The sequence below is a fragment of the Armigeres subalbatus genome, chromosome 3 (genome assembly GCF_024139115.2).
Source record: "Armigeres subalbatus isolate Guangzhou_Male chromosome 3, GZ_Asu_2, whole genome shotgun sequence".
NCBI lineage: Eukaryota > Metazoa > Arthropoda > Insecta > Diptera > Culicidae > Armigeres > Armigeres subalbatus.
The window spans coordinates 137,509,716-137,523,035 of record NC_085141.1 but is presented as its reverse complement, the minus strand read 5'-3'; the positions used below and the strand labels follow the sequence as shown (position 1 = coordinate 137,523,035).

Genomic DNA, 13,320 nt, shown 5'->3' with positions numbered 1-13,320 from the left:
TACTGCAACAATCATGAAAGACTGAACACCATTCGATTTTGACACACAAACGGAGAAAACAAATTCGGGAAAAAGAAAATTCCGAGAAATTTCCGTTTGGAAATTCGGAAAAAATCGCTTTCGAAATTCAGAAGAATTTCCGTTTGAAAAATCGCAGAAAAATCCCGGGAAAATTTACTTTTGGAATATCGGAAAAAGTACTTTGGAAATTCGAAAGAAATTCCTTTTGACAATTTCCCTTTCTCAATTCGGCGGAATTTCTCTTTGGAAATTCGAAAGAATTTTTGGATGAATTGGATGAATTTTTGTCTGGAAATTCGGAAGAATTTCCCTTCGAAAAAAAAAAATCATTCGGAAATTCGGAGGAGTTTCCCTTTGGAAACTCGGAGGAATTTCTCTTTGAAAAACCGGAAGAATTTCCCTTAGTAAAATCAGAAAAAAAAAATCCATTGATTTTTTTTTAATTTTAAATGCATAGGCTTTTCCACGTAACGTTTGATACTGCTTGAGGAACTATCCACTATTTGACAAAGCCAGAAGTATAATGAAAATGATATTCAAACCAGATTTATTTAATGTCGAGTCTAGAGCTCTTCTCGGTAGTGATGATGGAAAACAACATGCCACCTACGCTTCGGAGGGTTTCTGAGACCAAGAAAATCTCCGAGAGTCCTAGAAAAAGCTAATTATCATTTCGCTGCAGCTTGTGTATTCCTGAAGAAGATGCTTGTTCGATATTTTCTTGAAAGCGACTTGAGTTTTGTCTGGAGACTTGTCGACCGTAGTCGAGTATATCCAATTATGTTCAATTCTAGGCACACATCTCATCGATCTCTGGTCATTCTTTGTTAACATCTTGATTTAATCACATGGTAATGCTTTTCAGAAAAGTGCTTTAAATCAATGAACAATGTTTGGTCGTGAACCAGCATAAGGATAAAAAATGGCATAAACAACAGTATGGTGCCATAATAAGATCAGGATGTGTAGCAGTAGTAGAAATAATCAAATTCATCATAATTCTCTGGTCAAGGTAAAATAAGTACCAAGAACTGAACATAGATTGAGGAAAAAAATAGAGATAGGATGGAGATAGGAGAACATGGATGCCAAAATATTGCCAGATGCAAAAAAGGTCCATTCGCTCAACGGATTCTTCAATTTATTTGTGGTTAACTCTAGGCCAACATTTGAAAAGGGTAAAACAGCCAAAATTTGTTTTTCCCGATTCCTCGTATACATACATAGACAAATAATTGAAAAGATTAAATTTGAGTTATTACACCCTTTTTCAAATGGCATAGAACTAGGCATAGTTGGTCTAGAACTATCGATTTTTATAATAATTAGAGCAAAATCAGCAATGATTCGAATTGTTCTGGGCTGTCATTTTGAATCTGAAGCATCATTTTCCCAGTAATTGCTCTAGATTCATTTTTTTTATAACAAGACAAGACAAGATTCATTTTTTTTATAACAGTTTAGTTTTGAAAGCTTAAAACTGTTATACCACACCATTATTTTTATGTATAGATGCGTCATTTTGTTGATGTATCATTCCACTCTGAAATTTCGGAGTTTTTTCATGACATGAGGAATTTTTCAAACACGAATAACACATTGCTGGGGAAACTAGCGAGTTTGTTCTATTTTTCTCAAGGTTGGAAAATTTGCAATAAAATTGAATCATTGCTGATTTTATTCTTAGGAGCCTTAAAAATTTGAAAAATCGATGAATTGACTGAGACAATAAAATTAGATACAATATTTGACAGTAAACGTCGAGTAGGTAGTAAGAGGTTGAGGGTTCGAGTCCAAAACACGTGGAATTTTTTTCGCAAATTTCATATTACAGTGAACATTCCTTTACTCGATATTGATGGGACCATCGAGTTAGGGAGGTATCGAGATTAGGCACACATTTATATTTGGCCGAATGCTGTTTTGCCGAGTAGTTAAAATGTGTTTCCTTATTCAGTGAAGTGAGAAGTGAGATGTTCGAAGTGATTAGTAAACAGCGAGAACTGAGAAATGAGATGTTCGAAATAAGTACAGAGTAGTACTGAAAAACGGAAGTCAGTGTTGAGTAGTGAGATGTGTTTAGTGGAAAGTGGAAATGAGAAGTGCGTAGTCGGTGGTGAAAAGTGAGAAGTGGCGAAGTGAGAAGTAGGATGTTAGTAGTGACATAAACAGAAACAAGGAGTGAGAAAAGAGAGATGATAATTGGGAAGTCAGAAGCGAGATATTGATTAGTGAAAAGTGAGTGGACAGATACAAGACAGAAAGAAAAAGGAAAATATAAGAAAGAAGAAAAATAAGGAAAGAGGAAAGAGAATATTATTCTTTACTTCTCGTTCCCCGATCCACACTTCTTCCTACACACAACTCACTTCTCACTTCTCATTTCTCACTTCTCACTACTTACTTCTCACTTCTCACTTCCCTCTTCCCACCACTCTCTTCTCACTCCACACTTCTAACTTCTCACTATTTATTTTTCACTTCGCACATCTCCCTTCTCACTTCACATTTAAAACTTTTCGCTTCTTTCTTCTAACTTTCCACTTCTCAATTCGAAATTCTCATTTCTAACTTCTCACTTCCCACTAGTATCTTCTCACTTTGCACTTCTCACTTCTAATTTCTCACTTATCACTTTGCACTTCTAGCTTCTAACTTTTCACTTCACTTTGTTCTTCGAATTTTTCACTTCTAACTTTTCACTTATCATTTCTCACTCTTCACTACCCATTCCTCACTTCTTACTTCTCACTCTTTTATATCTTTTTTTTCCTTCTCACTTATAACTTCCTATATCTCACTTTCGACTTCTCATTTCTCAGTTATCACTTTTCACTTCTAACTTGTAATTTTTCACATTTTAATTTTCACTTCTCACTTTTTACTTCTAACTTCTCACTTAGCACAACCAAATTTTCAATTCTTATTTCTCACTTCTTTCTTCTCAATTCTCATTTCTCACTTCCCACTACTCACTTTTTACTTCTTACTTCGGACTTCTCACTTCTCATTCCTTACTTCTCACTTTTCATTTCACAGTTCGAATTTCTTACATCTCACTTCGCTCTATTTATTTCTCACTTTTCATTTTTTACTTTTCACTTCTCACTTATAACTTCTTGTATCTCACTTCTGATTTCTAATTTCTCGCTAATCACTTCTCACTTTACGAGAGAAAGTGAAAGTTTGTTTCTTGTCCGGTCGTTTTTCTCCAGTAAGCGGATCGGCCGGTCGTCATAATTTAGTTTTGCTTTGTGCGGAAGGCCAAACCATCGTAATTTTGTTCTGCTTTGCGCGGGTGAGTAAATGAATCAGAAAGTGAAAGTTTGTTTCCTGTCCGGTCGTGTTTCTCCAGTAAGCGGATCGGCCGGTCGTCGAAATTTGGTTTTACTTTGTGCGGAAGGCAAAACGATCGGCCGGTCGCCGTAATTTTGTTCTGCTTTGCGCGGGTGAGCGAATAAATCAGAAAGTGAAAGTTTCAGACAGCGAGGGTATTATTTTCCATCCCATAGATCGCATCACTTACCGAAGTGTATCCAGATAAATTATCCTTTGAAACTAAAGCGATATCCTATCCCAAGACAATCGTGGAGATGCAGAGGTATACTCGGTCTCTAGTAGCAACGAGAGTCGGACTAACAATCCTTACTATATGATCGTAAGGACGTGGCTTAATGTATGTTAGACAGAATGGACCTAAGGCATAATTTAAATACTCCATCTTTTAGTTCATCTGAGGCAGAGCATGAAATATTCACTTTCATGAAGTACATTCACTCCGACTTTTGACATTCGTGTTTTGATTATTCAAAACATAGAATGACTTACTCAGTTTACTTCTTCATAAATTCATTCAATTGATTACCACTGAGTATGGTAACTGCGCGCAAAAAAACAAAATTAGCCTTGATTATATTGACATTTGGCGCTCCAAATGCCCCTCAATTGAACGTCGGGATGAGATCTATGAGTGTATTTATTTAAATCATCAAACATGTGTTCAGTTTTACGATTATTTAATAATTTGTGATATTCAAATAAATACTCACTGAACCATATTCATTCTGAAAATTGATGGTGCAGAGCCGAATATGAATATGTTTTGAAGTGAAGTGACAAAGAAGACCGATGGGCTTCATAAAAAATAATCGAATATTTAAAGCTCTGATCTGAGGTTCTTTGAGATTCTACAATTCTCCAAAAAATATTTGCCCGAATTCCTTAAAAAATAGCAAATCCTCCTCGTCTTAATAACAAATTCCCGGAAATAAAATTTCCCCAAAAATGGCTTTTCAATAAATTAACATTTCCTCGAATATGACATTTCCCTGAAAATGACATCCCTAAATGGAGCTGGCCATTGGTATACAATCCGTTTGGCATATAACTTCATTTGGCATAATTGTGAACAGCTTCAAAAGTGATGGTCATTTGGTATAAGGAACATTTGACTTTTTTTTTTGTGTTAACTGTAAGCGTTATTTGACTGTTTGGTGCTGGGAATAAAGCCGCAATGGTGAAAATAACTTCGGTCGACAGAGCGTTAAATAATCGAATGCCCATTGGCCTTCTTTGTCACCCTCACTTTGTAACATATTCATATTCGGCTGCACATTGACAATTTCCGATTGAATAACTGTCAATGAGTATTTATTTAGGTTTCGTAAACTAATAAATTATTGTAAAACTAAACACTTATATGAACACATAGATCTGGTCCCGACGTTCAACTGAGAGACTCTTTTAGCGCCAAAAGTTAATATAATCAAGGCTTATCATGGTTTCTTCGAACGCAGTGGCCATTATCAGTACCAATCATATGAGTGAATCTGTGAAGAAGAAATTGAGTAAGCCATTCTATTTTTTGAATAGTCATGCGACGTTAGTCAAAATTCGGTCAGAAGTTGCTTCGTGAAGGCGAATATTTTATGATCTGCCGGTAGCATTAAAAAAAGACATAATCCTTCCATTCACGGATTCATTAGCTAAGTATAAAGCAAAGCAATGATAACTCCTATTTCGATGGAGGAATTCTGGAGGATTCCTTCTTTAAGAATAGCTCAAATAACATTTTATGTTCTATAACACACTATAACCATAATTCGAACTACAAGACTGTTATAAAGCCAGTATAAAACCAAAATGTTACTTTGGAGGCGTTTGTCCAGCATAAGGCAATGATGAGTGTAATTCCTGCTTTAAAAGTAGGCGTTTGCCGGAATAAGGCAATGGTGCGTTTGATCCATTCTTATACAGTTGAATATTGAAATACATAAAAAAGTGGAAGTCGTTTGTTAATTCAATACCCCTTGTTTATAAAAGCTTTTTTTAATCTTTCGTTTATTTGGAAGGCGTTACGGAGCCGAAATCAGGTTTAACAATACATTTCTTGATTCTTATACATAGTGTTAGTTTTGGGAAACCGAAAGACTCGCGGTTTGGTCGAGGGTTTATCAGCGTCGAACCCTAGTTGGTTCCGATTTAGATTCCTCTTCGAAAGATACCGAGGTAAAAAGTTATCTTTACAAGCTCGAAACGCAAACTGAATCGGAATTTGTGATGATGTTTTGTATAGACGAGAGTAAATTCTTTTCACCATATCCGAGTGTAACCAAAATGCAGCTCGCAAAGAAATTGGTAATTTCGTTCGAAGTGTAAGGAACTTCAGTAAGAATTAGATCGTTGGTATTCGCCGTGTTCTGCTGTACACTCAATCCAGTTTTAACTTGGTCTTCACTAAGCTGCTTCAAATCACGAGGACAGTCTCCTTTCAATTGATGTACATCATCATTATCTCTTAGAGAAGTGATATTCTTTACAAGCCCCACATCATTGGAATAGATTTTCCGTTCAAGCTTAGCATTTCCGTCGGAAAACAGTTGCTCCATACGCATCAGAAGATCATCAAAATTCTCGACGTAATATTCCTTGTTCGCATCATTCCGTCTGCGCTTTTTATTTTGGTTGCCACTGGTAGAACACACTGGACCCTCTAACAGTTCACGACTATGGTCACTGGCAGGAAATAACATTGCTTTTCCCTTTTTGCCGGAGATATCTTTTTCCAAGTTCCGTATCAGACAAAGCATAAAAAACCGTAGTCTCAGATGTGAAAAAATTAGAAAAACAATCAGAACCTAGTAGGCCTATGCTGTACTGCTTGCAGCATCTGTCATTATACTCGCAGAACTCGGCAGAACTCGTTTCCGCCAAGTTATATTTTGTAAGCTTTACAAGAGGATGAAGATGTTACCCGCGGTGCTTCAAATTTTTCAAGAAGCCGGCGAAAAACGTATGTAGAATTTCTACAGCTGTTTCCCTCGTTTACAATTATACTTACTTTACTTCTCCAGCTTTAGCAATTAACACCGTTTTGAACAAAATAAGCGCCGGTTCCAAACTGTCGGAGAAGGACGAATCCAACTTGCAACGGGCGCTTTCGGAAGGGCTTCGATTCGGACTGCTCACGGTGCAAAACGATCATGTGAAAATGCTGGTCAATTTGGGCACACCGGAAGAGTCCAAAAATTTTCAGTCACAGCTGTTGCTCCTTTCGAGCAAAACACAGGGAGCCGGACTCTTCAATGAGCCGGAACCGGCTGATCAGCAGCCGCCGACACACTCGTTGAGACCGAGAAGGTCCACCGTACGGTACGACGAACGTTACCTGGCAAGAAATTCATCAACGGTGGGCTACGGTCATTCGGAGTTGGAACCCAGTCGCAACGTGCGGCACCGTGTGACGGTACCGGGAACAACTCAGATGGCCCGTGGCAGACGAGGACGGAAGCACAGTGGAGCCGCCCGATCACGCAGCCGACGTCGTAGCACCACCAGGTCGTCTCGGTCCCGGTCCCGGTCCAGGTCTCGGGCCAGTCGGGGTCGACGACAGGGCAGTCGTTCTCGGTCCCGGCGTCGTTAAATATTGAATATTTTTTAGTAATTTTTATTGTGTTTCTAGAATCGAATCGGAAAATTTAAATAAAATCCCGTTGTATAATTCCGAGTTTAAGCTTTTGAGTTATTTAGAAGTTTATTTATTTATATTTACCAACAAATTAGCAGCATTGCAGAAGCTCCACTCTTAACTGAAAGTTTGTAGAAGAGCTAGGCCTAGAGTTAACATTTGTAGAGATATTCGATTTCTGAGCAATGGGTTTCATTAACTTTATTTCGTCAATCATTATCGAGATGCTTATATGAAATGCTATCTTCATTTTTTTATTAGGGTGTTTTTTAAACAATCTCTAACAGAAGTCACACAAGTGAAGACAGAAGATTTGGCACTAAGTTTTTTGGAAACGTCGATTCAAGTAGCCTCGATATTCATTGAGTTTGAGAATGCAGGAGAACACATTGAATCTACATTTTTGCCATCACCCTTGACATGGTTTGAGCACCTCGCCGAACATGTAGCTTCCTACCATTCATTCATTCGTTTTCAATCCAAATTTATATCCGCCAACAACACTGACCTAGACTAGCTGAATCTTCATTGAAAAAACCGCTTCAACGACTGTGAAAAAATGTTGGAGTGAAATAAAGTTTTGTTTACGTTCTTTCGAGCGCACCTCTCGTCGCACCCCCTCCCTCATCCTGTGCTCAAATTGCACTCACCCAGCCCCGGCAGAGCAGTTATGGTCGAACCGCCCTTGGGTGGATCGGACTGAAGGATGAGGATGTGGAGTGGAGGAATGTGGCAAGGACGGAGCCGGTGCCTGTTGGTGGATCATGAACGGAATACACGCCGCCACGATTTTTTTTCTCTCTGCCTTCTGTATCACATGAATCGCACTCACTCCAACCTTTTCCCCTGACCCGCCGTCGTCGTCGTCGTATTCCGTCCGTTCCCCACCGCCGGTCGTCGCCGTACTTTTCAAACGGCATTGGCAGTGACTCAGTCTCTCTATCTGTTGGATGGCGGGGCGGTACCGCACCATCCACCACCTCGTCCGTCCAAATGGTGTGGTCTGGTTTTGGTTGAATGTCTATCGACAAGGATGACGATGATGATGGCGACGACGACGACGACGACGGCATTGGCAGCAAGCAACAGCTGTGCCGGCGGTAGTCAGTGTGCTGCGACTGCGAAAGTACATTGACCCCATGTTGCACCGCGCGTTCTTTCATCCTCGTCGCCCTGTGTTCGGATCATCTGCCGCTGGCTGCCTGAATGCGGTAGCAAAACTTCGATGATTGCTGCTGGCTAATGGTGGTGGTGCAGAATGCAACAGGCAAAAGCAACCAGGCAGTGCCACGTTGTACTTGCCGCACATTGCGACCTTGACTTTGGCCGGGTCTCTTCGACTGCCCCTCATTCCTTCGCCCCGGCGATTTATCCCATCATCCTTCTCCCGCGGCGTGTGGCGTACTCGTAGTACGCTCCTCGTTCATTGATGGGTTTTCGTTTTGCTTTTTTTCGCATTCATTTTTTGTTCTGCTTTCTCTTAAACTTTTCCGCTCTACTGACTTATTGACCGAGTTTGTTTTGACTGCTGCTCTGTAAACTGATATCGTTTCTGTGGCAGGCGGATGGTTTTGGAGACGTGTTCTCTGCTATCGTCTCGATGACTAATCTCACTCGAGCAGCTGTCGGGTGTTATGAAATGTCGTAGACTGGATTAATCATACATGTGTTCGCCGATTTGTTAAGTTTAGATTGCAATGGAATACACCCGGCTTGATAAAGATGAATCAGTGTTGTTTACTCCAAACTGTGCATTGTACACAAAGCTAAACATCTGTTAATTGCTCACCCATGCAAAAATATTTCTCACCCAGTGTTGGAAAGAATTCAAATATCAAAACTCATGTAAGAATCAAATGCGTGATTTGAAACCCGCTTAACTTATCGATCATAAATCATTCATTATAGGAATGATTTTAGAAGAATGAGTGAAAGATGCTATTTTGGATAAAACAAACTAAAGATGCTTCTGTCCTGCGAAATTGCAAGCGAGTTTACTCGAGCAGAAGTGCTTGATGATTGAGTTTTACTATGAATGTACCAACGCTGATATCTCAGAAGAACTTCAATTCAGTGGCGCTTTCTCAACGTCTTCGCATCTGATCATCGGGTTTTGGAAGTCACGCTGTTGTGTTCATACCCTGAGATTAGAAAGACATTCTGTCCAGTTCTCCAATTTGTGTGGCCCAATTGCGCCGAACGAGCTATCCGAGGAAAGAGGCAAAGTCATGGCCTGCTATTCACTAGTCAATGTTGAAAACCGAACCGTTATATAAATGATCATAAATGATATATCCATATCTGTCATCAATGCACGCTGGATGTGGATTCCCCATTTTCTAATACAGTGAAACCTCCATGAGTCGATATTGAAGGGACCATCGACTCATAGAAATATCGAGATGTGGAATAGAAAATCCCCGGGAAGCTGTTTGAAGGGACCATCACAGTAGCCCAGAAAATATTTTTTAATATGGCATAATTTACTTCCATGAGTCGATATCGAGTCATAGAACATCGACTCATGGAGGTTTGACTGTATATCCCCTTCTTCTCTCATCAAAAAAGAGAAAAAAAAACATTGACTTGAGATTTTCATTAACAACTATTTACAACTATGTCTAATTTTATAATCCAGTATCCAATATCCGTACTCATATCCCATTTTCAAATACAGTAGCCGTTCGATAACTGCAAAATGTTTACTTTTCAGTTAACGAATGCCGTTCGATAACTGCAACGCATTCTAGACGTCAAAAACGGTTGTCAATCGACGTCAGATGCAATAAAAGTGAATCTAAATGTGCAGCGCAATGCAGCTGTCATTGAGTTTGACATCAGTTTGAAGTTTAGCGGTCCGATAACTGCAAAACTGTTACAACTATCGAATTGCACTTAAAAAGCATTGCAGTTAAATGACTTGTAGTTATCGAACGTCTACTGTACATCCTAATTCGAAACTCGAAACAGATAAGAACAACAAATCATTCAATCTGGTACCTTCGACATTACAAGTGAAAACCGATGAGAAAACGAATCATTTGGTTCGGCGCTCTTCCAGAGCCTCTTTGACGTCACAAGCCAAAACTGATGGGCAAATCATTCAATCTGGCGCTCTACCACAGCAGCTTCGACATCACATATCGAAACCGATGAGAAAACAAATCATTTATACTGGCGCTCTTCCAGAGAACCTTAAACTTTTTAAGTCAAAACAGTTGAAAAACAACACATTTTCTAATCCACCACTTTCCAGAGTACCATCGCAAACCAAAACCGATGAGCAAATCATTCACTCCGACGCTCTTCCAGAGCGTCTTCGACATTACCAGTCGAAACCGATGAGCAAATCATTCAATCCGGCGCTATACAAGAGCGGTTTCGACATCACAAGTCGAAACCGATGGGCAAATCATTCAATCCGGCGCTATACCAGAGCATCTTCGACATCACAAGTCGAAAGCGATGAGCAAATCATTCAGTCCGACGTTCTTTTAGACCGTCTTCGAAATCACAAGTCGAAACCGATGGACAAATCATTCAATCCGACGCTCTTCCAGAGCATCTTCGACATTACTAGTCGAAACCGATAAGAAAATTATTTATTCCGGCGCTCTCCCCTCGCACTCGACATCACAAGTCGAGACCGAAGAAAAAAAATGTCCTAATCACGCCCACAGGACACTCACAAAACAATAATTTCCAACCAGGAACAACCTGGCAGGATCGCCAAATGTGTGGCCCAATTCCGCCGAACGAGCTACCCGTTGGTGTGATCACTAGTGTGCTGTCTTATCGAACGTGCAACTCCGTTCGTTGCCCGACAAGGAAAGAGGCAAAGTCATGGCCTGCTATTCACTAGTCAATGTGAGCAACCGAACCGTTATACGAATGATATATGCATATCTGTCATCAATGCACGTTGGAAGTGGATTACTCATTTTCTAATATATCGCGCCCTCACACAAATATTGCTTGGTTGCCCTGTAGACTTCCTGAATAGCAACTTCGAATTCCAAGCAGTTTATTCGATGCTTAGAGGCAGAAATTTTCGGTTTGGAAATTGTTTCGACTTTGCTGGGCATAAAAGTATCATCGTGTTAGCCTCATGATATACGAAAGCAAAAATGGTAACTTGGCTTAGAAACCTCGCGGTTAATAACTGTGAAATGAACACTAAGCAATGTCCCAGTGGGGGGCGAAATACCAATAAGAAGAAGATCAAGACTCTTCTAAAGAGGAAGACGTACATCACCAATCGTTTGTAATAGTTCTGCCGCAGTGTTACGCTATCTTTCAAAAACATTATTAGTTTTCATTGAGTCCGTAAAATGCAAGTAGCACTTATTTGATTCATCGAGGAAAACTTGTGAAGGATTTTTTGTGACTAGCGAATTGAGGTGTGCTCCGCCGCTGACATTTTTATCGCCTTCTAAAAATCTGTCACGAAAATATTAATTATTTCCCGTTGGAAAGCTTTCCTCAAAAACTAATAAAAACTTCCATTGGGAATACCGAATAATTTTCCGTTGAAATCCAAAGAATTTCCTTCAAAATTCTGAAAGAAAATCTGTCGAAATCCCGAGTAAATTTTTGTATTGGTGAATTCAAATTTTGAACAAGGAAGGGCTGGTTGACCGAAATTAATTTCGACGAAGGCCACAAGGCCGAAAGTTGTTAGGCCAAATATGTCATTAAGCCGAACAAACAATCAGGCCGAAACGTCATTTGACCGAAATTCAACTGGCCATTTGGTTAAAAATGCCGTTTTTTTTCGAAATGGTCGTTTGGTGGAAAGGGTCATTTGGCCGAACGCCATTTGGTCGAATAGTGACATATAGTTCCTTATCAAGTAAAGTGATAAATAAGATCCCTAGTAGCACAGTTCAGATCGATTTGGTTGTAGCAACTTCAATGTGACTGGATTTGGTCGCATATGCGTCACAGTGACTGATATGTGACGAGTGCGCTACTCGGGATGCTAGAAGTGAAAAGTTAAGAGTGAGAGCTGAGAAGAGAAAAATTAGATGTTCGAAGTAGGCTTAGAAGTGAGTAATGAGATCAGTAACAGTGGTAAGTGAGAAGAAGCAAGAGTTGATAAGTGAGAGATTATAATTGAGAAGTGAGAAGCGAGATGTTGAGAAGTGAGTGCTAAGAAGAAGAAGGAAGAAGGAAGAGGATAGAAGAAGAAAGGAACGAAAGACGTAAGAAGGCAGAATGAAGAAAGAAAACAGAAGAAGGGAGTAGGAAGAAGCAAGAAGGCAGAAGTAAGCCGGAAGACGGAAGAAGAAATAAGGGAGAAGGCAAAAGGAAAAAGGAAGAAGGAAAAAAGATGAAGGAATAAGGAAGAAAAATGAAGATAGAAGGAATTATGAAGAAGTAAGAAGAAAAAATAAGAAAAAAAAAAGAAAAAAATATGAAGAGAGATGAAAAGATGCAGGAAGAAGGGAGAAGGAAGATAGAAGAAGGAAGAAAGATGGAGAAATAAAAAAGGAAAGAGCAAGAAAGAAAGAACTTCACGCATCTCACTTCTTATTTCTCACTCCTCATTTGTCACTCTTTCCACTTCTTACTTCACTTCTGTTTTCTTACTTCTCACTTTCCACTTTTCACTTTTAAATTCTAACTTACCATTTCTTTCACTTGTCACTTCTCTCTTCTCACTTTTCACTTCTCATTTTTCATTTCTTGCTGAACACTTCATGGAATTTGCACTTCTCACTTTTCATTACTTACTTTTCACTACTCGCAATCCAAGGTTTTTTTTCAACTATTCATCAAATGGCCCGACACCTACCCGTTCAACAAATGACATCTTCGGCCGTAGAACCGTTAGGCTTAATTGTATTTCCCCATTCTGTCAAACGATCATTTCGACCAAATGACATTTTCGGCCACATGGATTGTACGACAATTCCCCGAATGCAACTTTCCCGAATGCAATTTCCTCGAATGTAACAATTCCCCGAATGCAATCTCCCCGAATGTAACAACTCCCCGAACACAACACTTTCCCGAATGTAACAAATCCCCGAAAATAAAGTAGTTTTTGCAAACACATAATTGTCATCGCCTATTGGCGCCCGAACAGAGCAGCGTTCAAAGATTTGTTCCAGAGTGTCTCTTTGGAGATGCCGAACATGACCAAATCTTTCAATAGTATTGTATGCCCTTGATCTTCCTTACTGTTAAATTTTATATCTTATTGTTAAATTATAAAGATATTATAATAAAGTGTTTTCCTATTAATTTTTTTTCTAAAATAGTCGAACATAGGCTGAATTTATTTGGTGGAGCAGAATCGCGAACAGAAATTCCGTTTGAAAGCATCA

General features: G+C 39.4%; 2 protein-coding genes across 5 annotated transcripts in view; both read left to right on the top strand.

Annotated features, from left to right (window-relative positions):
• The window catches only part of LOC134221373 (trithorax group protein osa), a 535,812-nt gene that overhangs the window by 430,132 nt on the left and 92,360 nt on the right, over nt 1-13,320 (top strand). The window lies entirely within an intron of this gene.
• On the top strand, nt 6,116-7,027 carry LOC134220689 (serine/arginine-rich splicing factor 4-like). Its single transcript, XM_062699792.1, has 2 exons — nt 6,116-6,313; nt 6,375-7,027. The coding sequence occupies exons 1-2, from the start codon at nt 6,262-6,264 to the stop codon at nt 6,941-6,943; spliced, it is 621 nt and encodes a 206-aa protein (XP_062555776.1). The 5' UTR covers nt 6,116-6,261; the 3' UTR covers nt 6,944-7,027.